Source organism: Hemitrygon akajei, chromosome 9 (assembly GCF_048418815.1).
Source record: "Hemitrygon akajei chromosome 9, sHemAka1.3, whole genome shotgun sequence".
Taxonomy (NCBI): domain Eukaryota; kingdom Metazoa; phylum Chordata; class Chondrichthyes; order Myliobatiformes; family Dasyatidae; genus Hemitrygon; species Hemitrygon akajei.
The window spans coordinates 52,297,387-52,324,985 of record NC_133132.1 but is presented as its reverse complement, the minus strand read 5'-3'; the positions used below and the strand labels follow the sequence as shown (position 1 = coordinate 52,324,985).

The following is a 27,599-nucleotide window of genomic DNA, read 5'->3' as shown; positions in this document are numbered from 1 at the left end:
ACCAGGCAGTGTGGGGTGTACTAAGTAGCTGAGTATAGTTATTGAACTGGGAAACAATGAATGAAAGATCTCAGCATCTGAAGCAGCCAATAGGACATGCTCAGGCATTTTGCACCATTGCAATAGAAACAGAGAGAGGTGGAGTGGTGGTAGGAAAGCAATTGATAAAGACACCCTATGTCTCCTGCTCATGAACTAGACCGTGCTAAATTCTAAACTGACTCCTTCACCACATGAACACATCAAATATGGTCATCTTTCATTGACCATTCAGATTATCATTGCTGGTGTATGTTTCACCGAAGGGCCATGCGTTTGTCTCTGGTCTGCTCCTTCCATTGGAAATCCGAGGTCACTATAACACTGAACTTCCTCAACACTGGCCCTTTCCAATGCAGGACGTTCTTCCAATTCTCTGCTCACCCTCACTCGGGGACGTCACACAGTCACTACATTGCAAAGGATGGATCCATCTGCATGACTTTAAGGGAGAAGGTGATATCTCAAACATTGGAATTTGACAGCATTGTTGGCTTTCCACTCTACAGGAAGCCATTGAGTGCATTCTCCCACTCTTGAGCAATTGCAGACCGCTCCGCAAACAGGAATACTTTCTGCGTGTCCATTGTTTTGCTGGTTCCAGCTCACCAGAGGATTTTCTGACAGCCGTTGTCGTGTTTCCAGGAAGGACATGCGACATCTTCATCGTGAGGATGTCTACCCCGAAGGACCATTTCCACAGTCTCCATCGTTCAGAACGGTAAATCTGGGGTCTAAGCTTCCTGAATCCTCACATCAGTGCATTCCTCAACCACACCAACTGAACACAGTCACAACAAATGATCACGCATCAAGAAACACAGGTTAAAAAGCTAATTCTATGTTTTTTTTTCAGATAATATCTGTAAGAAAAATATTTTGAGTAATAATTTTAGAATCCAGTCAGGGTGAATTTCTCTCAGCCAGAGCAGAAGAGGCTGAAAACTGAGGAGAAATAATTTTTTAAAAGGTTTGCTGAGATGTTAGAAGTTTTAACCATTATTTATTGAAGGTGAGGGGGAGAAAGTTTAAAATGCTAAAGGAACTCAGACAGCAGCTATGGAGGGAAATTTGATCTTGGTTTAGTTTACAGGTACAACACAGTGACGGGCCGTTCCAGCCAACAAGCCCACGTTGCCCAATTACCCCTCCGTATGGGATCAATTAACCCATACAACTTTGGAATGTGGGAGGAAACTGGAGCACTCGGAGCAAACCCATGTGATCACAAAGGGAATGTACAGAGTCCTTCCAGACAGTGACAGAATTGGATTCTGGTTGCTGGCACTGTGACAGCGCTACACTAAACTCTACGCTACCATGCCGGAAATGAGAAGTCATTGTTTCGGGTCAAGAGTTCTGGAACGTTTGGAATGCACTGCTGAGGAAATTACTAGGGGATAAGTTAGCAACACTTAGACACACATAAACAGGCAGGGAATGGAGGGGTAGGGATCTTGTACAGGTTGATGGGATTAGTTTAGATTGAGATAGCTGGTGCAGATATCGTGGGCTGATAGCTGAATGACCTGTTCCTGCACTTTACTGTTCTATGTATGTACAAACGCCTGATTTCCAGAAGGCAGATGTAAAGGTGCCATTTCAAAGGTTCTTGTGAAATACAAGCTCATGGTGCAGCAGGGAAAATTCAGACTGGATAAGTGATTGGCTGGCTAACAGGGAACGGAGAGTGATTATAAATCACTTCATTGTTCTGGGCAAGCAGCTTTGTGGGTTCAGTAAGTGGGACAGAAGACACTGATTGTGAGTCAGCACATTAACCAATTATTTACAGACAAACAGTAAAACACTTGACCAAACATCTAAGTCAAATAGGTACTCATCGAAGTCACCCTAACTTTCAAAGAACTACGACACTAAACATTCAGTAACACTTCAAACTCACCAGCTGCTTTGTTAAGTCTCCTTACATTACTCAATTACAAAAGTAAACACTCAACAAACAGATCCCAGTGGTTCTTCAGCACTAGTCAAGACATCAGTGTGGAGGAGGAGAAAGACAAAAGAAAGAGAAGTAGTCATTCACACGTGTTATTCTTATATCCCTGAGGTGCCCGGAACTGGAAGCCAATGCCAAAGCATGCAAGGCAACCAATAGGAAAGAGCTGCTGCATCCTTTGAACAGGCCAATTCACAACAGAAGCTGCTTTCGACCAGCAAGTCAGCTAACTCTTCTCCTTACAAACTGTCTACCAACATCTTTTATAAATCTACCAATTCCTACAGCTATCTTAATTTTACCTTTTCCCACCCTGTCTCCCGTAAAAATGTTTTTCCCAGTGGCTAACCATTGTATTTCCTATCCTCATTCCCATTCTGACCTGCAGAACCAGACTAAGTGTCTTGCCAGCCAGGGAAAACGGTGGAGCTGTTTCCGGTATCCGCTACAGTGGTGCATTCATCACAAGGGGTTTTGCTTTCCCATTGTGGCTCTGCAGTGAAGTCACCTTCCTCTTCTACAACCAATGCAGTATTCCTTCAATATCCTCAGCTACCACCTCCATGGACTGAGCCTTATATTCCCCCTGAAAAGCCTGTGTTCCAGCCCAAGACTGGTATTCCCAAACACCTCTACATCCAGCACTATAAACTCTGGCAGCTCTCTCTAAAATCTCTCTGATTCTTTCTACTGACTGGCTGTATCACCGCCTGGAACGGGAACTGCACCAGCCTTGATCGCTGGGCACTGCAGAGAGTGGTACGGACAGCCCAGCACACCTGCGGAAGTGAACTGCCCTCCATTGAGGACATTTACAGCAGCAGGTGCAGAAAGAAGGCCTGAAAGATCTTCGGGGACACCCGTCATTCCAATCATAAACTGTTTCAGCTGCTCAAACAGTACCACAGCATTAAAGCCAGGACCAACAGGCTACGAGACAGCTTCTTTCTTCAAGCCATTAGACTTTTAAACTCACATATCTGTACAGAGTCATAACGTAAAGATTTTTACTCCCTCACATTGTAGGATGGATGTAAGATTCAAACAAACAACCAAACAAATAAAATAAATAGAAACATCTCGTGATTGTGCAGGAGGGAGTGCAGAGAAGACCCAGCAGGATGTCTGTCACCTAGGTTGAAGGACTTTAAGAGGAGAGACTGGCTAAGCAGGGCCTCTTTCCCTGGAGTGAAGGAGGCAGAGGCGAAACCTGATGGAAGTATGTAAGATATACGAGGGTAGAAGTCTAAATCTTTTTCTTTCCCCATGTCAGAGGTACCAAAAACAAGAAACATAGGTTAAAATTGAGGAGAAAGAGTTTTACAGGGGATTTGAGGTACACATATTTTTACACAGTGGTCAATATCTGAAACACACTGCCAAGGAAGGTGATGGAATCAGATACAGCTGCTGCTATTAAGAGGCACTTAGACAGATACTTAAATAGGCAAGGTATGGAAGGAGATGGTCTTCATGCCGGCAGTAGGATAAGCAAGAAGGTCAACGTGTACTAGGTGGATATGACTATGACTCTGTAACTCATGTTATTTGGAATGATATTCGGCACAGACATTGTGGGCTGAAGGGCCAGTTCCTGTGTGGTCCTGTGACCTAGGTTCTATAATCTATCACCACCCCAGTCCTTCGAGACATGAGTTCAAGGTTAAGTGGTCCAGCTTGAGCAAGAGAAATGCTGAACGCGTCACCAAGCTCTGAAATGGAAATGATGCCACCTCCTGGACCTTGTACCTCATCGTACCCTGTGCAGGGTAGCGCAGACAAAGGTTCAACCTGATTACATATTGGGTTCTGAGGAGAAACGTGTCTCCAACTTTGGCATAAGCATCCCAGTAAGGTCTGTTAATCCAACATCATTTGCTGGTTCCAGACTGGCAAGCTTACTGCAACACATTTATAAGTGTCATGCAATAACATGGGGCGATGGGATTCAGAACCAGGTAAGTTTCAGGGGAGAGTAGGAACCATCATTCCAATAAGTGAACAGGGAACATGGGAACAGGGACTTCAGCATGTGGAATGAGAACCAGGGAACCAGGGCATGGGGAGAGACCGAGGACCATGGGAACTGGGACCCTGATGTGTGAAAAGGGAGCACCAGAACCACGACATTCATGTATAGAAGGGGAACCTAGGAACTGCGGTCCTATTGATTGGATAAGGAATGGTGCAAGCAATACCTGGTGAGCCAGATACCAAACTATCAGGTATTCCAAATGGTCAGAGAGCAGATTATCAGTGCTAACAGCAATATAAATGCAGAAGAAAGATGTAAGGAACATCTTCCAGTGCAATGTTGAGATGCTATCTCACGGAAGTGGCCCCACTCCAATACTTAGATCAGCGAGTTAGTGACATCCAGTCAATCACAGAAGATGCAGGGGCCAACACAGAACCTCTTAGGTTGCTGTTCCATCACAGTAAAAGGACAAAGAGACTTGTAACTCACCAGGAGGATATTTTAATCATTGCCATAACCATTTAACATTCAATCATGACATTCAATGATGAGAGTGGATCAAACAAAGTCTTCATCATCCAGTGAAAGCAGATCTTGGCATGAGCCCCAGGGACATGGAGACAGCTGGTCCCTAAGGCCAGCAAGTACAAGTCTTTCCCGGTTTTTGAGCGCCTAACTGTTGGACAACCCATGCATATGAATAGGTGTTTAGGAGACCAGTAGGATGGATGGGGGTGGGGGGATGGGGATGATTTTGCTGGCTGCTGAAAGGCTACAGGCATCATCTGCCAAGTGGGAAATTATAACTAATTTTGAGCCCCATGTCTGAGGAAAGTTGTGCTGGCCCTGGAGGGAGTCTAGAAGGAGGTTCACAAGAGTGATCCTGGGAATGGAAGGCTTAACATTTGAGGAGAGCCTGATAGTTCTGGGCCTGTGCTTTATGGAGTTCAGAAGGATGAAGAGGGAGGGATCTCATTGAAACCTACAGATACTGAAAAGTCTGGAAAGAATGGAAATGCAGAGGAAGTTTCTAATAGTAAAAGAGTCTGGGATCCAAGGGAACTGCCTCAGAATAGAAGAAGTTTCTTCAGCCAGAGAGTAGTCAATCTGGAATCCGTTGCCATGGAGGTTTGTGGAGGCCAAGTCATTGGATGTAGCTGCAGGTTTTATTGGTAAAGGGATTAAGGAGTAAGGGAGAAGACTGGGGAATGGCATTGAAAGCAATACAGCCGTGATCAACGTTCCCTCTTCGTTTTGCCGACTGACCTTTGCTCTGAGCAAGAAATTTTTAGACAACCTAAAAAATATGCAGCACTTTAAATGTTTTTTTTGTGTAATATGTATACTATAAATATTTAGAGTCCATAAGACATAGGAGTAGAAGTAGGCCTTTCGGCCCATCGAGTCTGCTCCACCATTCAGTCATGGGCTGATCCAATTCTTCCAGTCATCCCCATTTGGAATGACAATTGAAAAATCACATACTTTTGATTTTATTTATTAATTGAAGGGTATAATGAAATACACCGCAACAAAGAACAATTTTCTCACTTTGCGAACTTTTTCCTATCTGCCTTTATTCCAGTTGCACGGTAACAAATGCTGTGGGTGTGGGACTATTTCAGTTATGGTGTGGCTGAGGTGGAACTGTGGCCGTGATTGAATGGCAGAGCAAACTCAAAGAGCTGAATTGCCTAATCCTGTTCCCTTATTCTGTGGTCTTATAGGAACTGGGCATTTCCACGTGCCTTCTCTCCGCCATAAAGGGGCTGAATAGGTTGACTGAGGTGGGGGTTGAAAGCAGGAGTGTGATATCCTAGCCTTCATTAGTTGAGGCTCTGAGTTCAGGAGCCAGGAAGTTATTGTATGTTACGGCTTCATAAAACTCTGGCTAGTCCACTTTTAGACCCCTTCATTAATTCTTGGTTCCTCAATATAGGAGACATGTGGAGGTTTTCGAGAGGGTGCAGAGGAGTTTTACCAGGACGCTGCCTGGTTTGGACACATGATTTGAGGAGAGGTTAGACAAGCTGGGCCTGTTTTCTCTGGAGCAGTCAAGGCTGAGAGGAGATTTGATAGAAGTTTATAGAATAATGCAAACCAGAGAGTAGACAGGCAGTATCATTTTCCCAGGATTGAAATGTCTAGTACTAGAAAGCAAGTATTTCGGGTGAGAGGGGGTAGAGTACAAAGGAGGTGAGTGGGGCAATTTTTCTTCGCGTATATTGGAGTGGGTGGTGGGTTCTGTAATGTGCTGCAAGAGGCAGTGGATCATTTAAGAGACTCTGAGATAGGTATATGAACATGCAGAGAAGGGAGGATAATGGTTAACATTCAGGGGAGAGGTTTTAGAGCAGTGGTTCCCAACGTGGGGTGTATGCCCCACAGGGGTGTAATTTGATTTTTAAGGGGGGCAATTCAAGAATGAGTTATTAACAGTGAATTTTTTCTAGTAAGTCTGTGTGAGTATGAGTGTGTGTGCGAGTTAATACATATGTGTATATACAGTATGCATACATAAAAATACTTGTGTGTATGTACATGTGTAATTGCGTATGTACTGTATATATAGTGTATCACCATCATTACAACCATCAAATGGCTTTCATAATTAAATTAATGAATTGACTGATGTAGGAAGGAACGAATGAACAAGTCCAAACGCGTAAGAAACTCGTACGAGGTCGCGCCAATGCTGCTTTTTGCAGTAGCTTTCGGTTCTTGGTGGTGTGAAGGTGTGTACATTGCGTCATCTCTTTTAAACGGTGTATCTGTCTTTGTATGCTGTAGAAACGAATCGGCATTGTTTTATTTATTATTATTATTATTTTAATATCACTTAATGTTCTTTTTTTTTACAATTTCTTAGTAATTTCTTCCTCAGAACTTTAACAGTCCTTTGGTTCTTTTATTTTTCTCTTTCATGAATGCCATGTTCTTTGGAAGCTTGTTTAAACCAAGTTAATGGTCTTTTAGGCTTCCTCCAGGTGAATAGGAGTTCACTTTTTGAATAATAAGAATTATATATCACCACAGGGGGCACCAGGATTTTAGAGGTGATTAGGTGGGGCATGGCCAAAAAAAGGTTGGGAACCACTGTTTTAGAGTAATTAAAAGTCACTGGTGTTAATAGTTTGGCACAAGATCATGTGTTGAAGGGCTTGCCCTGTGACACCTCCCTCACCAAGCCGCAACAGCCAGAGACTGGTTCGAGCCCAGCAGAGCTGGGAGTTCTGGGAACACTCGCTCACTCACTGAGTCACTGAGGACGGCTACCGACTGCTCTCCCCACGCCTGCTCGCTCTCCCAGCACAGCTGCTTCTGCGATCCTCTCCCACATGCTGTTCGTGTTCATTCCCGATTTACAAACTGTTTGGGTTGCAAAGAGTTCTCGGGGTTATAATCCCATTGTGACCTGCAGGCCACCTGTAGAGGGATGGCTTGAGCAGCGAAGAAAGCAGATTTACCCTTCCTGCCTCTGGTCAGCTGGAAGAACATACAGTAGATCTAACAATGAGGTAGGCCACTGGGTGTGGTGCACAGTCATCCGCCCATATCAGACAGAATATTAAGTGGCCTCAAACCAAGCAGCACCTGGAGGAAATTTACCGAGGAGGCAACCATTTTTGTCCTCACTTAGTTCTCTACCCCAAAACCATGGTTTGAGATCAAGGATGCATCCAGATTACCTAATCCAGCCAGAATGTCCAGTGCCTATAATGCACAGTCCCTGTCATGTAAGGGTAGAATTTGACCATGCTAGTGCAAGCCAAGCCAAAACAGACGCACATCAGTCTGGAAAATCCAATGATGGCCCAGCCCAGCCCATTGATGGTGTTGATATGGAAGTGTATTTATTTTCAGGATGGTGGGCAGAAGTCTCCAGGGAAATAAGAGAGGAAGAGTGAGATTGATGGGATTGCTCCCTAGGAAGCTACCATGGACTTGGTGGGCTGAATGGTCTGCTTCCACGTTATATTAAGTATGGCAAAGTTGCAAGTCACTTTAGTACCTTATCAACCAATTTCCTGTTTCTGGGGAGGTCAATGACTTGTCATCTTGTTGTGAGATTTTTCTTGTTCCACTGGGCAGTTTGTTTTTCTCTCAGTATCCCATTCATCCAAACAATGGCAAGAGTAGTACAGCACCCAAACTTTCTGCAGTAAAACTTCTGACTGCACTGATGGAAATAACAATCTTTTAAGGACACGTTTTAACAATCCATAATGGAAGATTTTGTGAGGCAGGGTGGAAATGTATTACGACCAAAGGAAGAGTTAGACACTCCTCTCTCCTCTAACCTGTAGGTCACCCTTAGGCAGGTGTAGCACTTGATCAGGGTCACGTGAAGCTATGGGAGCAGGTGGTGGATGGTTGTATGAGCAGCTGGTATATCTCACAAGTCCTGGTTATGTGACCACTGACACCAGGCAAACAATCTCTGAAGAGTATTGATAATGGCTGGGGTCACCTGTCTTGTAAAGACACTGCCCAAAAAAAGGCAATGGCAAACTTCTGTAGAAACATTTGCCAAGAACAATCATGGTCACCATGCTCACCTACATCATACGGCATGGCACATAATGATAATTCTAAAGGAAAGGTTGGTTAAACTTGGGTCGTTCTCCCTAGAGTGTCAGAGGCTGAGGTGGAGCCTCATAGAGGTTTTTAAAATGGGAACTCTTCAACCTGGAATGCCCTGGTCCACATCTTTACTGTTACGCTGTAGGTGTTTCATTTAGCAGCTCTTTAAGAGCTGCTCTTCTGCTTTCAGCCTGTCTGGGTTATTGTTGAAGATAAGGGATGATGTGGAATGTGAGCCATTCAATTAGCGTGAGGTTTTCTTGGTGAAGGACAATGAGGCTGGGCTTGGGGCTTTGGCTCGAGAGGAGATGAAGAGAGAAGACACTGGGGAGAACCGCTCGGAGCATACCATCTAGTGGAGACCTGTTTGCTGGAGATGGATTGTCAGCAACGCTAGGAAGGTGGTGTGGACATTCACGCTGAAGGGGGCCCAGCACATGAATGACAGAGAAGTTCAAGATGAGCTCAAGGTTGTGCACATTCAACTCTTTAATTAGAATGGGCTCTTTTCTTTTTGTTATTCTTTACTTCAGTAAAGATATATAAATATAATTCCTTTAATCATATGTGGTGCACTGCCTGTTATTTTGTGGCATTAATTTGTAACAGGACCAGAAGCAAATGACACGGCATCCACACAAACCGAGGTTTGGGGTGGGATCGAGCACGCCTCAATCTCACGAGTTTGGCAGGGCCGGAGGTTGTCTTCCCTAGACCCACCCAGACAAGGAAACCAGGGGGTTTTAATCCCTAAAAAGTCAGAATCTTTTCCCCAACGCAAAAATATCAAACACGAGAAGACTTGTTTTTAAGGTCAGAGGGTGGAGTTTACAGGTCAAAGTAGAGTTATTATCAAAGTATCACCATATGCAACTCTGAGATTCCTTTTTATGGGGGCATGCTCAATAAATCCAGAACCAACCTGAGTGTTCAGCCGGTGTGCGAAAGACAGCAAGCTGTGCAAATACAAAAAGAAAGACAATAATAATAATAAATAAATAAACAATAAATATTGAGAACATGAGATAAAGAGTCCTTGAAAGTGAATCCGTTGGTTGTGGAAATATTTAAGTGATCGGTTGAGTGAAGTTATCTCCTTTGGTTCAAGAGCCTGATGGTTTAGGGGAAATAACTGTTCCTGAACCTGGTGGTGAGAGTCCTGGGGCTCCTGTACTTTCATCCTGATGGCAGCAGTGAGAAGAGAGCATGACCTGGGTGGTGGGTCACCCACCCTGACGACTGATCCTGCCACAACGCTCTGTGCAGGTGAGCTGAGTTGTGGGTGCTCAAAGCTGACATGAGAGGCAAGTTGTTTTATGCAAAGTGGTGTATATCCGGAATGAGCTACCTGGGGTAACAATGGAAGCAGGCAGTTTGGTGGAGTTTAGAAGTCTATTCGGTAGACTCATACATATGAAGGGGGTGGAGCGATACAGATGATACACAGGAATAGAACATTTGCTTTGCATCAAGATTAGGACAGTGTTATGAGTTAAATGTTCTGTATTCTGTGTTCAATGTAAAAACGGGTGCTGTTCACTCACAGGTAAAGCAGAGTGATATTTAAGTGACTATTCACAGCCGTCTCACAGCTCATTTTGTACACAGCTCACACTGAGCTGTCCTCACAACTCCGAACACCTTGCAAGAATTAGAATTGATTTTCGATGCCTTTCCATCTGGACTGGACACATGGATGACACACACAGGTCATCCCTGAAATACCAAGGGTTAACCTCATTTTCAATGAGCCTTCCTCAGCTTCAGAAGACTATGGGCCACCTCTTGCGCCACCAAGGAATATCTCTGTTTGTCTTCTGTTTTGAACTAAAGCCTTGTTTTATATATTTTTATGTAATTTACATTCTTTGTTGTCTGAGCCCACTTGCCTGTGATGCTGCTGGGACCAAGTTTTTCATTGTACCTGTACCATCCTCATGCATGTGACAATAAACTCGACTTGACAACTTCCTCACCTCCGGTTCATTCCAGCCGACACCTAACGACGTAGGCCATGCCTCAGTAATTATTGGTGACTGCTACACTCAGGAGGAATTGGCATTCTCTCCTCCACCAGACCAGATTTCACCGACTTTATTTTTAACCCCCAGGTTAAAGTGAATACAGGCATTCCAGAAAGGTTCCCCCATAAAACACATTTGCCCTTAGAGAGAGCTCCTGGCTGTGTCCCTGAAGGCTCTCTGTCAGAAAGACAGTCAGAAAATCTGAACTAGAAGGGATTCTCCACCCCACCCGGCACTCTTTTCCCCCTTTTTCAGTGAAAGGTTTCTGTACTAAATTTCTATCCATCCCCTCATTTTGGAGTAGAGTTCCAGTGTCCCTCCGCCAAATGCAAGATCAAATGACATTCCTCCCGTGGATCATGTGATCGACAGGCATCATGATGTTCTTTCCAATAAAGAGATCTCTCAGGAGACAGTGAACAGGGTATACAGTAGTGGAAGGCTACCACCAATATTGTGCTGTTGTGCCTTAAAGACCAAGAGAGCTGGCAACTATGAAACTTGAAATGAAATCCTAGCAGGGCGTTTTTTTTAAAATAGTGTTTGGAAACCCCCACAACAATGTTTCAAAGTGAGAAAAAAAGGCACAAGGATGAGTTGCTGGGCCATGTTTATTTTTTGACTTTTAGTTACCTCAGAGCTCTCCACACTGGTCAGAGACAGTCTGAGTAGGACGTGTAGGAATATATTGTTGGAGGCATTGTGCTGCCTCACAGTCCCGCTGACTTCAGTTCAAACGGAACCTCCTGGGTTCTCTGCGTGGAGTTTTTACGATCTCTGTGTGACCATGTGGATTTGCACCAGGTACTCCATTTGTCTTCCATGTCGCAGTGATGTGTGGAGTGGAAGGTCAACTGCCCAGTGCAAGATCATCCTAGAGTATAGGTGAGAGATCAGATCTGGGGGAGCTGATGGGAAGGTGGGGAGAATCAGTGGAGAACTGGGGTCAATGTGTATTTGATGGTTGTCACAGATAGTGACAACCACCAACCATCTGGTCTTAGATTCCCACACCATAGGATACATCCTGGATGTGGAGAGGATGTTTCCTATGGTGGGGGAGTCTAAGACCAGAGAAGACCATCTCAGACAAGAGGGACATCCATTTAGAACAGAAATGAGGAGGAATTTCTTTAGACAGAGAGTAGTGAATCTGTGGAATTTGTTGCCACAGGTGGCTGCGGAGGCCACGTCATTGGGTATGTTTGAGGCAGAGGTTGATAGGTTCTTGATTAGTCAAGGCGTGGTGGGATATGGGGAGAAGGCAGGTGATTGGGGCTGAGAGGGAAATGGATCAGCCAAGATGAAATGGCAGAGCAGTCTCGATAGGCCATACGGCCTAATTCTGCTCCTATGTCTTATGGTAGACTAAAGAACCTATTTCCTTGCTGTTTGAATCTATGGGTAAATAGCATTGACAGGACTACTTGGGCCATCACAGACTTGATGGGGCATATGGCTTCCTATATTTCATACAAGGATTGAAATTGCACAGAAAATTGTGATGCAATTACACTTCATCGCCCTCAAGTCAAGTGCTGTAAATTGCGAGATGAGTCAGCTTCTGGCATATTGTCATTGTCTTCCACTGATTCAACATACAGTATTGATGGGAAAATAGGCCAAAGCATTGTATGTTGCTCTAGTTGAGTGGTAGAATCTGACACACAATAAAGTAGGATTAGAGTAAGTGGCTGCTTGCTGGTTGGCAAGGACTCGGAAGACTGAAAGATCTATGTATGTGCTGTGTTATTGTAGGATTCTACATACTTCCAGCTACTGTGGCCATGAAGAGTGTTAAACTGTTTTCCATCTGTTGAATGAGAACACTGCATGAACCACATAGAGCACAGTGGCTGCAAACGCAAATACCTGCAGAGAAAAGAGAAGGGATTTTATTATTCTCATTGTACATTGCCAATTTTAATCACAATGATTTATCACATAGCTTTTTAATGAAGTTGCACCTTATGTGTTTCCTCTGTGAGAACAACTTCCACACTAGAACAATTTTCCCAGTGGAAATTCAACTTTTCGCAGAAAAGCTAAATGTACAATAATTTTGTTTTTCTCACTTCCATGCAGCTAAATGTACGGGGTGAGCGCATCTTCACCCTGCCAAGCAAAGGCCATTTTCTCCCACGATCATCGTCTCTTGGGTGTAGACAGAATTGCAAAATATTCCAGCGAGGAACCCCTGTTCACCTGCACTGTCAGTTCTTCAGTCGAAGAAAAAACACTCTATGGGAGTTGGATGTGACTACTAAAGACAGTATCCATAACATCTCCCTAATTGCCCTTGAGGAGGTGGTGCTGAGCCACATTCTCACTGTGCTACTGTGTTGGAAACTCTCTGAACTTAGATTCAGTGACAATAAAGGAATGGGGATATATTTCCAAGTCACTATGGTGTGTGACTTCAAGGAGAATAGGCAGAAGATGGTGTTCCCTCCACTTCCTATCCTTGTTGTGAGAGTTTGCATTTTCAAGAGCTATTGTTCAAGTCATCAAAAACGAAGATACAATTTTGAGAGTTTATAAAGCACTGGTGAGGCCATATTTGGAGTATTGTGAGCTGCTTTGGGCCCCTTATCTTAGAAAGGATGTGCTGAAACTGGAGAGGGTTCAAAGGAGGTTTACAAAAATAATTCCAGGATTGAATGGCTTGTCATATGAAGAGTGTTTGATGGCTCTGGGATTGTATTTACTAACATTTAGAAGAATGAGAGGTAACCTAATTGAAACCTATTGAAGGGTGAAAGGCCTTCATAGAGTGAATGGAGAGGATGCTTCCTATGGTGGGAGAATCTAAGACCAGAGAACACAACCTCAGAATACAGGGTCATCCTTTTAGAATGGAGATGAGGAGGAATTTCTTTAGCCACGGAGTTGTGAATCTGTAGAACTTTTGCTTCACTAGTAGCTGTGGAGGCCTAGTCTTTATGTATATTTACAGCAGAGTTCGATAGATTCTTGATTGGTCAAGACACGAAGGATACGGGGAGAAGGTAGGAGATTGAGGCTGAGAGGAAATTGGATCAGCCATGATGAGATGGTGGAGCAGTCTCATTGCGCCAAATGGCCTATTTCAGCTTCTATGTCTTATGGTCCTACCTCAGTAAGTTTTTGGAAGGCATTTTTTGGAAGAAAGAGGCAGGAGCATCTAAGCACTATGTCAGAGAAGATGAATGCTAACACTTGTGGATGGGGTCACAATTAAGTTGCTAGCTTCATTTTGGAAGCTTCTTAAGTGTCATTGAAACTACACTCATCTTTGCCTCATCTCTGTCTTTTCCCGGTTTTGATGGAAGTTCATTGAGCCAAAAATATTAGTGATAAAAGAAAGATAATGATAGGACTAATTTAATACTGCCTGGTCTGCTGAATGGCTCCAGCACCTTTATTTTATTTCAGATTTCCAAACATTCAACTAAATTGAAGGCTAGACCAGGCGGTACAGCACAGACCCCACACGCACACACATAAAAGCGTGCCTGTACAAACACAGACCTCTATTTACATGTTGACCACATGCACACGATGAATATGCGCAGAGATGAGGGACATTTGGAATTATTCCAGATAGCAGCACCTATTCTTTCCCTGGTTTCCCCATTACACTTCGGGCATTTTCAAGTGTAACATCTGCACTAAAAACAAGGCCTTGATTTTCCGATAATTAACCGCAGAACAGCACGCCTAAAATGAGCATTCTTCTATCTGAGTAGTATCCCAAACTTTTATGAATATGTATATCAAAGTAAGATTTGAGAAGATTGACGGGAATAGTCAACACTGCAACTTTTTATGTAATGGAGTGTTTTGTTACCGTGGAAGCAATATCAATTTTGTATATGGATCCAGATTTGTCCGTGTTGCGTACAGCAGTATTAGCCTGCAGGACTGCAGCACTGAGATAGAAAACAGATGAAATCCCATGGTAGGCAGCATCCTATGGAAAGAAATAGGGAAAAGTTTGAACCTTTAAAAATCTCAATGCGATCTCAACATAATCTCTCAGTCTGGGAAAGAATTATTTCTACTTATGGATTGCTGCTGAGCAAGAACCTTAACCCATTCTCAACATGAGATACTTACCTGATGTTAAATGTTGGGTCAAGCAGAGCTATACATAAAATCATACAATATAGGAGCAGCACACACAAAATGCTGGTGGAACGCAGCAGGCCAGGGAACATCTATAGGGAGAAGTACAGTTGATGTTTCGAGCTGAGACCCTTCTTCAGGACTTACTGAAAGAAAAGATAGTAAGAGATTTGAAAGTAGGACGGGGAGTGGGAAATCCAAAATGATAGGAGAAGACAGGAGAGGGTGGGGTGAAGCTAAGAGCTGGAAAGGTGATTGGCAAAAGGGATACAGAGCTGGAGAAGGCAGAGGATCATGGGACAGAAGGCCTAGGGAAAAAGAAAGGGGGAGGGGAGCACCAGAGGGAGATGGAGAGTAGGCAAGGATTAATTGTTAAAGGGACAGAGAGAGAGAGAGAGTGTATGAGAATAAATAAATAAATAAATAAATAAATAAATAGATAAATGAATAAGGGATGGGGTAAGAAGGGGAGGAGGGGCATTAATGGAAGTTAGAGAAGTCAATGTTCATGCCATCAGGTTGGAGGCTACCCAGCCGGTATATAAGGTGTTGTTCCTCCAACCGGAGTGTGGCTTCACCTTGACAGTAGAGGAGGCCATGGGTAGACATATCAGAATGGGAACGGGACGTGGAATTAAAAGGTGTGGCCACGACGCAGACTGGGAGATCGTTTCACCGATGCTCTGTCTGCCAGAAAAAGCAGCATCTCACACATTTTAAGAGGAGTGCTCGGTAATGGGTTCAGCACACAGCCTGGGGGAGGGGGGCACCCGTGTTGAGGATGACGGGGAGGGAGGAGCAGTTGTGCACCCTGACTATCCGAGGTCTGTTTGTTAGGAAGCCCAACACCTATTTGCACCATAGTGTACTTAGACCAAGGAGTGCAAGTTTGTTCACCAAGGTCTGTGGGACAACAGTGTTGAATGCTGAACTGAAATCCAGAAACAGCATTCTGACTTAAGTGTCCTTGTTTCCTAGGTATGTCAGGGCCTCATGCTTGATAAATAGAAATAAATATATACAATTCACAACATTTCCAGATATCCAATGGCAAAGTGACCAAGACTGGGAATTAAATATTCCTCTTTTAGAAAAAAATGAATAAAGTGGCAAAGGAATCACGGCCCTGATATACAATTGGACAGAGGGTGGTTTGTCTCTGCTCTATTCCAGGGTTGGCCAGCAGGGGCAGACATTGTTCACTAAGGATTTTTCAGAACTGATTGGACTCTCTTGTTACTGAACATTGACTGCACATGTTCCCAATTAACATGTGTGCATTTAAACCCTGCTCCCCATAACTTACTTTGCTCAGACTTAAACTGTGATCTTGTAAGTAGTAAGAGCCAATGGTACTGTTTGAGGTTTTTTTGGTCTGCTCACAGCTTGTCATTTCTGGATGTTATTTGTGCATCAACACCTTGGATTAGTGAATTTGTGTTTGGATTGCTGCATTTGTGATTTGGACTGGTTGCCTGTTCTTGCCCTTCTTGGTGAAATGAAAGTAAAGTTTGCCTTTGAATCTACACATCAACTCCTGTCTGCATGCTAGTTTCTGCAACTGGGCTCATTCTGGTCCTTGTAGTACAGTGGTAAATGTGGGGCTTTCAACATAGACCTGAATTTGATTCCCAATCGGGCCATTTCCCTTACAGAGAGAAAATGTCTCACCTGAGAAGTTGAGCATCTTTTCAGCTGGGGTGAAACTACAAAAAAGCAAGGCGCAGTAAACATTGACAGCTTTTACTCCCAGACCTTCATACACTGCTGGGAATGTAGGGAGGAGTACAAGTTATGAAATTAGGACCAGATATGACAAGGGTAGTGCACTAACCAGAAAGATTTTAATCCACCAAGCTGAATAAGGTTACCCAGCATGGGGAATTCTAATCAGTATTGTGCTGGATGAATTAAAGTTGAATTTTTCACAGAAGTTGTTTACCTTCTGGGAAATGTATTTACAAGGTGGATGAACCCAGCCATTATCAATACTCTTTGGAGATTGTCTGCTAGGTGTCAGTGGTCACATAACCAGGATGTGTGATATGCACCAGCTGCTCATAAGACCATTCTCCACCTGTTCCCATATCTTCACGTGAACCTGATTGGGGGTGGGGGGAGCTAAGTAGGCGCTACACCTTGCCCAAGGGTGCCCTGCAGGCTAGCAGAGGAAAGGAGATGTCTCTTCACCCTATTGAAGTGTGTAAGAGATGTTTTCTTCATCAGTGTGTGAACCCGAATGGAGAGCAGGCTACTTTAGATAATTGAGAATGGGTGAATTAATAAATTGGTGGTTAAAAGGCTTTTAAGAAAGGGTAATTTGTTTTTAAGCTTGATGGTGAGTTAGTTCATTCTGAAACTCACTCACAATGACACAGAAGATCACAAGGTTCACATAGGTCCTAAACTGAGCAATCCTGTTAGTCCCACTTCCTCATCCTAATTTTACACCTACAATATGTTGTTTTTCATATGCCCACCATCTCTTGTTTGATTTATTACCACTTATTTCAACTAATGATAATTTACAAAGGCCAATTAACCTGTTGTAGTGGGATGGGGAAGGAAACATACAAATTGCACCCAGGCCCCTGTGTCAGGATCCATCAGCACAGGGATGTTCTACTCACTTTACACCTACGACTGTGTGGTTAAGTACAGCTCCAACACCATGTTCGCGTTTGCTGATGATGCCACTGTTGTGGGTCATATCAAACGTGATGAATCGGCATATAGGAAGGAGACCGAAGATTTGGCTGAGTGGTGTCATAGTGATAACCTCTCACTCAATGACCAAGGAGCTGAGTGTAGACTTCGGGAGAGGGAAACCAGAGGCCCATGAGCCAGTCCTCTTTGAAAGATCAGATGGTGAGGGTTAGCAACTTTAAATTCCTGGGTGTTATTATTTCAGAGGACCTGTCCTGAGCCCAGCATGAAGGTGCAATTGCAAAGGAAACACAGTAGCACCTCTACTTTCTTGGGAGTCTGCAGATCTTCAGCATGACATCTAAAACTTTGGGAAAACTTCTATAGATGTGTAGTGGGGAGTATATTGACTGGCTGTATCATGACCTGGTAAAGGAACACCAATGCCTTTTAAATGGAAAATCCTAAAAAAGGTAATGGATTTAGCCCTGTACATCACGGGCACAGCCCTTCCAACCATTGAGCATATCTACGTGAAATGCTTTTGTAGGAAAGCAGCATCCATCCTCCGAGATCACCACCACCCACTCCAAGCTTGTTTCTCACTGCTGCCAGCGGGTAGAAGGTACAAGAGCCTCAGGACTCAGAACTCGGGTTCAAGAACAGTTACTACCCCTCAACCATCAGGCCCTTGAACAAAAGGGGATAAATACACTCATTTGCCCATCCATTGAGAAGTTCCTACAACCAATGATCTCACTATAAGGACTCTTCATCTCATTATCTTATTTATTTGTTTACATTTTGCACACTTTGTTGTCCTCTGCACTCTGGTTGATCTTTTATTGATCTTGTTATAGTTGCTATTCTGTAAAGTTGCTGAATATGACCCCAGGAAAATGAATCTCAGTTGTAAATGGTGACATTTATGTACAAAGGACTTTGTACTTGGATAATAAATTTACTTTGAAATCCTGGGATCTAAAACTAAGAGTCTTAAATTACAAGAAATGTAAGGACCTGAGGCATGATCTGGACAAGAGACTGATACTGGAATTGGGAGCAACAATCAATCTGCTGGAGGAAGTTAGGGAAGGAACGGTGATGTTTCAGGTCGAAACCTGATGCAGGGTTTCAACCTCAAAAGGTGACAATTCCTTTCTTCCCACAGATGCTGTTCAACCATCTTACTTCCCCTTGCTGATTACGTGTTACTCCTGGGGTGTCAGATTGGGGATTAACAGGTGAAGAAATGTTAATTGACAAGCAATTTCTAAAAATGAGGAGTTGGTGCATTATGTCCCTATTCTTCTGCCATTTCTTTGTCCCCCATTACTACCTATCCAGCAGCATTTTCCAGCTGTCTAATATCGACTCTTAACTTTCTTTTACTCTTTATATATTGAAAAAACTTTTGGTATCCTCTTTGATTTATTGGCTAATTTGCCTTGATATTTCATCTTTTCTCTCCTTATGGCTTTTTTTAGTTGCCTCCTGGTGGTTTTTAGAAGCTTTTCAATCCTCTAATTTTCCACTGGTTTTTGCTCTCTTTTATATGCTATATAATATGTTATATGCGCTCTCTTTTATATGCTATATAATATGTTATATGCGCTCTCTTTTGCTTTTATGCTGTCTTTGACTTCCCTTGTCAGTCACAGTTGCCTCATCCTCCCTTCAAAATAGTTCTTCATCATGGGGATGTATCTATCCTGCGCTTTCTGAATTGCCCCCAGAAACTCCAGTCATTGATCTTCATCCATCATCCCTGCTAATGTTCCTTTCCAATCGACTTTGGCCATCTCCTCTCTCGTGCCTCTGTAATTCCCTTTACTCCACTGATACATTTGACTTTATCTTCTGCCTCTCAGAATGAAGGGTGAACTCTATCATGTTATGATCACTGCCTCTGAAAGGTTCCATACCTTAAGCTTCCTATTCAAATGTGGTTTATTACACAACACCCAATTCAGAATTGCCTTTTGTCTAGTAGGCTCAACCACAGGCAGCTCTAAAAAGCCATCTTGTAAGCATTCTACGAATTCTCTCTTGGGATCGAGCACCAACCTGATTTTCTCAATCTACCTGCAACTTGAAGTCGCCCATGACTGTCATAACATTGCCCTTACTACATGCTTTTTCTTTTTCCCATTGGAATTTATATCCCACATCCTGGCTACTGTTTGGGAGCCTGTATATAACTCCCATCAGGGTCTTTTACTCCTGTAGTTTCTTAACTCTACCCACAAGGATTTTACACCTCCTGATCCTCTGTCATCTCTTTCAAAAGATTTGATTTCATTTTTTTTTCCAGCAGAGCCATACCACCCCCTCTGTCTACTCATCTGTCCTTTCAATAGATTGTGTATACTTGGGTGTTAACCGTCCAACTATAATCTTCTTTCAGCCTTGACTCAGTGATGCCCACATCATTATCTGCCAATCTCTGTCTGTGTTACGATGATCTACTTTATGCCGTATATAGCGTGCATTCAAATATAACACATTCGGTCCTGTCTTCATCACTCTTTCTGATTCACTTCCATTCATCCCCGACTGCAATATTGCTCCATCCTTGACCCTATTACTCTGGTTCCCATTCCCCTGCCAACTTAGTTTAAACCCTCCCCAATAACTTAGTAAGCCTGTCCTCAGGTTATTGGTCACCCCCACCACCGCGCCCCCCTCCCCCAGGTTCCAGTGTAATCTATACTTTTGTATAGTTCATACCTTTCCCAGAAGAGATCCCAGTGATCAAGAAAACTGGAAAAAATTCCCCTTGCACCACTTCCTCAGCCACTCATTCATGTATACTATTATCCTATTCCTGCCCTGACTAGCACGTGGCACCGGGACTAATGCAGAGATGACTACCTTGGCGGTCCTTCTCATCAGCCTTTTCCTTAACTCCCTATACTCAGAGCACAGGTGTGCTCTTCCCCTTTCCTACCTATGTCACTGGTGTCAATGTGCACACAACCCCTGGATGCTCACCCTCCCTCTTGAGAACCTTCTTTAACTGCTCTGAGAAGTCTTGGACCCTAGCACCTAGGATGCAACACCTCATTCTGGCTTTTCTTTCATGGCCACAGAATCTGCTGTCCACCTCCTAACTATTGAGTCTCCTGTCACGATTGCTCTGCCTGAGTTTTCTCTTCCCTGTTAAGCCTCAGAGCTGGCTACAGTGTCACTGGCCTGGCTGCTGCTGTTGTGCCCTGAGAGGCCGCCTGTCCCAGCAGTATTCAAGGGGGTATCCATGTTGTTGAGGTGAATGATCACCTGTGCTGACTGCTTACTCCCCCTTACTTCTCCTAGTGGTCACCCATCTACCATCTGAAGCCTGCATCCTGGGTGTGGCCACCTCAGTAGAAGTGTCATCTATGAAGTCTTCGGCCTCCTGGATGGTCCTGAGGGCATCCAGCTCCAGTTCCTTGACCTTGTCAGTCAGGAGCTGAAGTTGTGTGCACTTCCTGCAGATGTAGTCATCAGGGAGCCCATTGGGTACCCTGAAATCCCATATGTCACAGGAGCAGCATGCTACTGTCTGAACTACCATGCTGGCTACACTTCCCATACCTCTAACTTCTCAGACTTAAGTTCTAGCCTGTGTCTGTTTTGCCCAAGCCTATTGAGCCAAAGCCTGACCAGTCTAACACTGACCCACTCACGCAATTGCTGTTCCACTTAAACCTTGCTTCTTTTTACTGGCCCTTGCTAAGTTATTATTAGCCCAAGGGACCACCTGCTCTGCAGACAAGTTCCACCAGACCCTGCTCACATTTTAAAACTGGCACTTAAAGACCACAAGGAACTGTCTCCCACTCACTCTGCAATCTCCCGCCTTGCAGCTAAATCCTGACCTCTGTTCAAGGTTGGTAATAGGGATAATCTTGGGAATTACAGATCAGTGAGTCTTAAAACAGTGGTGGGCAAACTAGTAGGGATGAATCTTAAGGAGAGGATTTATAGGCATTTGGATGAGCACAGTCTTATTAGGGAGTCTGCATAGCATTGTGAGGAGCAGGTTGTGCCTCACAAGCCTGATGACTTTTTTTGAGAAAGTGTCAAAACAAATTGATGAAGGTAGAACAGTGAATGTGGTGCATCTGGATTTTAGTAAGGAACTTGCAAGGTTCCCAATAAAGTGCTCATGCAGTAAGTCATGAACAATTGGATCCATGGGAATTTGGCAACATAGATTTGGAACTGGCTCACCCACAAAAAGCAGAGGATGGTTGTTGATGGCCTGTGTTCTGTCTGGAGGTTCATGACTAGTGGTGTTCTGCAGGGATCTGTTCTTGGACCCCTGCTCTTCATATATGACTTGGGCAAGGATGTGGAAGGGTGGGTTAGTAAGTTTGAGATGACACAAAGGTTGGTTGTGTCTTAGTGTTAAAGGTTGTCATAGATTAAAACTGGACATGGGGTGCCAAGCTGGGATGATTAGTGCAAGATAGAGTACAATCCTGGAAAGCGTGAAGTGATAACCATTCGAAGGTCAAACTTGAAGGGAGAGTAGAAGGTTAATGGCAGGATTCTTAGTCGTATGGAGGAACAGAAAGATCTTGGGGTCTAAGTTCATAGGTCTCTTAAAGTTGCCATGCAAAATGCTAAGATGGCCCATTGTGTGTTGGCCTTCATTATTCAGGGGATTGAGTTCAGCCTTTTTCACTTAACACCTTCCAGCTTCTCACTTCATTCCCTCTCACCATCCCACTTGGCTTCACCTGTGAACTTCTAGTTTGTACTCCAACCCCTCCTCCCACCTTTTTCTGCCTTGCTTCCATGTCCTTTCCAGTCCTGATGAAGGGTCTCGTCCTGGAATGTTGACTGTTTATTCATTTCCATAGATGCTGCCTGACCTGTTGAGTTTATCCAGCATTGTGTCTGTGTCTCTGGATTTCCAGCATCTGGAGAATCTCTTGTATTTATGGCCTTCAGCCTTCTTTACCTGGACAATCATAGAAGAGTCCTCAGGAACTGAAAGGTAGCAAATGTAATTCTTGATAAAGAAGAGAGAGAAGAAATAGGGAACTGTGGAATAGATATCGTAATGTCACTTGCAGAGAAAAGGCCAGAATTTACAGAGAGCTTGGAAGATCATTGGACTGTAAAAAGATGGATTAATGAAAAGGAAATTGTATCTGACTAATCTTAAGTTTTCCAGCAGGATGTATGTCAATGATTTGGACTAAATTTGTGGCTAAATTTGCTGATGATACAAAAATAGGTGGAGGAGCAGGTCATGTTGAGGAAACAGAGAGCCTGCAGAGAGACTTTGATAGTTTAGGGGAATGGGCAAAGAAGTGGCAAATGAAATACAATGTTGGAAAGTGTATGGTCAGGCACTTTGGTGGCAGAAACAAACGGGCAGACTATTATTTAAATGGGGAGAGAATTCAAAATGCAGAGAGGCAAAGGGACTTGGGAGTCCTTGTGCAGGATACCCTAAAGGTTAACCTGCAGGTTGAGTCGGTGGTGAAGAAGGCAAATGCAATGTTGGCATTTATTAGTTGGTATAGAATTTAAGAGCCGGGATGTGATGTTGAGGGTCTATAAGGCACTCGTGAGATCACACTTGGAGTATTGTGTGCAGTGTTGGGCTCATTATTTTAGAAAGGATATACTGACATTGGAGAGGATTCGGAGAAGATTCACAAGAATGATTCCAGGAATGAAAGGGTTACTGTATGAGGAACATCTGGCAGCTCTTGGGCTGTATTCCCTGGAGTTCAGGAGAAAGAGGGGGGGATCTCATAGAAACATTCCAAATGTTAAAAGGCCTGAACAGATTAGATTGGCAAATTTATTTCCCATGGTAGGGGATTCTAGGACAAGAGGGCACGACTTCATGATTGAAGGAACTGAGATGCGGAGAAATTATTTTAGTCAGGGGGTGGTAAATCTGTGGAATTTGTTGCCACGAGAGGCTGTGGAGGCCAAGCCATTGGGTGTATTTAAGGCAGAGATAGTTATGTTCTTGATTAGCCAGGGCATCAAAGGGTATGGGGTGAAAGCATGGTAGTGGGGATGACTGGAAGAATTGGATCAGCCCATGATTGAATGGCGGAGCAGACTCAATGGGCCGAATAGCCTACTTCTGCTCCTATATCATATGGTCTTGTGGTCTTGTGATGCACGAGGAAGAAGTTAAAGAATATGATGCAATTGGAATTTCAGAAGACCTTTGAGGTTATTAAACAGCAGTCTTGCACAGGAATCTGGGCTTAAAATACAGCTTTTGATCAATCATTGGTTAATAGTTCTAAAATATATATATAAATATGGTTGTCTCTTGGGGTCAGAGGAAGACTACATTGTGCAGAGTGGCAGTGCTTTTTATGAGGCCAAGTTGCGAGCCCCATATCAACCCGGCACGGATGGAGAGCGCCCTGGATTGAACTCGGGAACCTCCGTTCTCGAGCCCAGCGCTGATCTCACTGCACCACCAGCCGACTAGTTCTAAAATAGAGAGTGGCTTATTTTCAGGCAAGAAGGCCATAACTAGAATGCTTCAGAGATTGGTGTTGGGACCCTAGACTTTTATAGGCCAAGACAATGATTTGGATAAATGAACCAAATGAAATGTATCCAACATGTACAAAAAGCTGGAGGAATTCAACAGGTCAGGCAGCATCCATGGAAATGAACAGTCCTGAAGGAGGGTCTCAGCTCAAAATGTCGACGTTTGTTTATTTCCATCGATGCTGCCTGTCCTGCTGAGTTCCTCCAGGATTTTGTGTATTTTGCTTTGGATTTCCAGCATCTGCAGAATTTCTTGTGTTTATACTATATTCAAGTATCCTGATTATCCTGCACTATAGTAGCTGTAAAAGCTCTCCTGCTTGCACTCCCCCTCCAACTCTCTCTCAGCCTTTCACACGAGGGCAATTCCATTCAATATTGGGAACTGGTGCTCCCAATACCCCGGGCCTTATCAAGACCACAGCTGACATATCATGTACATATCTGGCTTTCCTGTCTCTGGAACGCTATACATGCATGCAAAGTGTGAGACTAGGAAATGAAATACAACCCCCCCCCCCCACCCCAGGAATCATTCTCCTTCGCTATTATGTTTGCTGTCCTTTTTAGCTCCTGTACCAGCAACATTCCTCTTTGAATGTGGTAATCTTTCAAATTCCTCTGTAAAGAATCCATAAAAAAAAGCACAAGAAAGTTTAAAGCGAACTGATAATGGACAGACAAGTGCTGGCTGCACCATTCCTGGCCAATTGTATCCTGATCATGCACTTTCCATTTTTGTGGTACATGTCCTGAGGAATTTCAGGACCTCTCCATTCTGCACAACTAACTCTGATTCCCATCTCTCCCATTGTAGAAGTGTTCTGTTGTTCAGTTCATTAGCTGCTGAAAAGCTCGTTTTGTTGTCATGTATTCACTAACAGGTTGTGGGTTTTCCTAGCAAGAGCTGTCTTCATTGCTCATCCCAATGTTTCAGCGGACCTTTTGGTTAAAGTCCTCTCAGAGTACTGCTAGGGAGGCTGCTGCAAGATTTAGAGCTAGCAGCAATGAAGGAACGGCAATGTATTTCCAAGATGGCTTGCTGTGTAACTTAGGAAAGAATTTAAAAGCTTGCGGTCCTCAATTCGGGTTTCAACCTGAAATGTCAACTTTCCTCCTTTCCCCCTTGCCCCACACAGATGCTGCTCAACCTGCTGAGTTCTTCTAGCAGATAGTTTGTTGTAGAAAGGTGGTGGTGTTCCTTAGAACTGCTTCTTCCTCTTTGGGCATTGTTTCAGATCAGCCCCAGCAGTTCCAAGACCAGTCATCACACCTGTATCTATAATTTCAAATAGTCAATGGCTTAGACTTGTTTACAGCTCCAAGAGGCTTAAAAAGAAACAGTCCCAGGCCCTTACCAAGAAGCACCATGCTGTTGAATTTCTGGGCAATCCAGTGAAGTAGCATACCAGTAGCAGCAGGGTTAGCGTGAACAGGAGGATAGAAACAAAGATCACCCAGCCAAGACTGTCTTTATCGTGAACTTCAGTGGAAGCCACAAGAATCCAGACGAGCCCACCAAAGACCTGTAGGAAGGGAAAGAAGTAACATTGACATTAACAGTTTTTTGGCTCACCCGGTACTGCAATTTAGTCAACACTTCAAGAGACAAAGTTTGCAAACAACGTGGTCCTTTTAGCAGGCAGGATGACTTCAGCCTATAATAGAAAATAATTGGTTGCCTTCCCCCTGTGCTATAGCCAGCTGGTAGACTGTACATTTGCTGAACACTGTCAACAACCTGGCATTCATGGAGAAAAGACCAGATTAGATGTTGATTAAACTTCCCCTGTCCTCTCCCACCATCCCGGATTATAAACCAAGCAAGGTATCCCTCATAATGTCTCAACTATTAATGACCGGGATGAGTTTGTTGTTTAAAGACCTATGTGTATATTTTGATTGATTAGATTCAGATTAATTTTATTCATTACATGTACATTTATACACACAGTGAAATGCATTGTTAGCGTTAACAACCAATGCGACCTAAGGATGTGCTGGGGGCAAACTGCAAGGGTCACAACATATTATGGCACCAATAATATGCCCAGAAATAACCATGCCCAGAAAGTCTAGTACAATAACAGAACACAACAAGTTACGAATTAACAGCAACAAAACAAGCCCCATTTCCCTCCTTCCTACCATCCACAAACCCACGCACATGCAAGGTCCTCCAACCCAGGATAGCCTCCAGTAGATTAATTTGATTAGCTTTGGTATCTGTCATCATGAACACTAAAATTAACATCTCAACTTCTAAGATCAATCACAATCAAAGAATTGATTGTAGACTTGAGAAAGGGTAAGACAAGGGAATGCACACCGGTCCTCATTGAGGGATCAGAAGAGGAAAGGGAGAGCTGTTTCAAATTCCTGAGAGTCAAAATTTCTGATGATCTATCCTGGGCCCAACATATTGATTTGGTTACAAAAAAGACATGACAGTTCATTAGGAGTTTGGGACGAATTGGCATGTCAACAAGGACACTTGCAAATTTCTGCAGATGTACTGTGGCTGTATCACCCTCTGGAATGAGGGGCACTGCACAGGATCAAAATAACCTGCAGGAGATTGTGAACTCGGTCAGCTCCATCATGGGCACTAGCCTCCCCAGCATCCAGGACATCTTCAAGGCATGATGCCTCAAAAAGGCAGCATCCATCACTAAGGACCCCATTGTCCAGGACATGGCCTCTTCACATATATATATATATGACACCTCGAGGTGTCTCGGCTCGAAACATCAACTGTACTTTTGTTCATAGATGCTGCCTGGCCTGCTGAGTTCCTCCAGTATTTGGTGTGTGTTGCTTGGATTTCCAGCATCTGCAGATTTTCTCTTGTTTGTGATATTAAATCTGATCCTGGTTCTGATTCCTCACTGTCATCAGACTTCCAAACCAATCACCTCTTTCACATCCCCTTCCCTTCTGGTGCTACTACATCTTTCGGTTCTTAACTTCTTCCTCTCGCGTTTATCAATTCACAATGTCTTTTGCCCTACTTCAGATTTTACTACCGTCTTTGCACTGTTCTATAATTTTGGATATGTCACTGTATTTATTGAAGAGCAGGGTGATATTTTCCTCTGCTAGCCTGCAGGTCACCCTTGAGTAAGGTGTAACACCTGCTTAATACCCCCCCCCCCACCCGATCAGGGTCAGATGAAGCCATGGGAGTAGGTGGTGGATGGTTGTATGAGCCGCTGGTGCAGATCTCAAGTCCTGGTTATATGACCACTGGCACGAAGCAGACAATCTCTGAAGAGTATTGATAATGGCTGGGGTCACCTGTCTTGTAAAGACACTGCCCAGAAGAAGGCAATGGCAAACTTCTTCTGTACAAAGTTATGTACAAATATTTGCCAAGTACAGTCATGGTCAAGGACCGTGATCACCCATGTCATACGACATTGCACATGATGATGATTGTCACCACATACTCTGTGAGCTTTACCTACACAAGGAACTTCACAGCGCCTGAGTGTTCTTGACCATAAACCAGTCTGAATCTAAATCTGTGTGAGTAGCTGCCTCTCTGGAATGGTGAGGACCGGTGAATTTAATGCCTAAAGTTGGGCTTTTAGGTCATTGGTCAGTGATATTTCAGGGTACTTGCACTTCTATGGCATGTGACTTCAGGGTGTACCAAAACTTTACAGGAAGTGAAGTGCCCTGAAGTGTAGTCAGGACAATTCACAAACAGCACAGACAGGAAACGTAATAGCTT

The 27,599-nt window shown here is 43.7% G+C and overlaps 1 protein-coding gene across 3 annotated transcripts in view; it reads right to left on the bottom strand.

The window, feature by feature from the left end:
- Positions 1-4,481: 4,481 nt before the first annotated feature.
- LOC140733109 (myelin and lymphocyte protein-like) overlaps positions 4,482-27,599 on the bottom strand; it is a 33,428-nt gene continuing 10,310 nt past the window's right edge. The window contains exons 2-6 of one of the 3 annotated variants that reach the window (XR_012100228.1): positions 25,222-25,389; positions 14,415-14,537; positions 12,356-12,457; positions 9,484-9,517; positions 4,500-6,761 (exon numbers count right to left, since the gene is read on the bottom strand). Coding sequence is in view for 2 of the 3 variants with exons in the window: in XM_073055965.1 (XP_072912066.1) it covers positions 12,383-12,457; positions 14,415-14,537; positions 25,222-25,389 (366 nt within the window). In the remaining variant the exon portion in view is untranslated. Of the gene's footprint in view, positions 9,518-11,178; positions 12,458-14,414; positions 14,538-25,221; positions 25,390-27,599 lie in introns of those variants that run through there. The other 2 variants (XM_073055965.1, XM_073055964.1) reach the window with 2 other exon arrangements.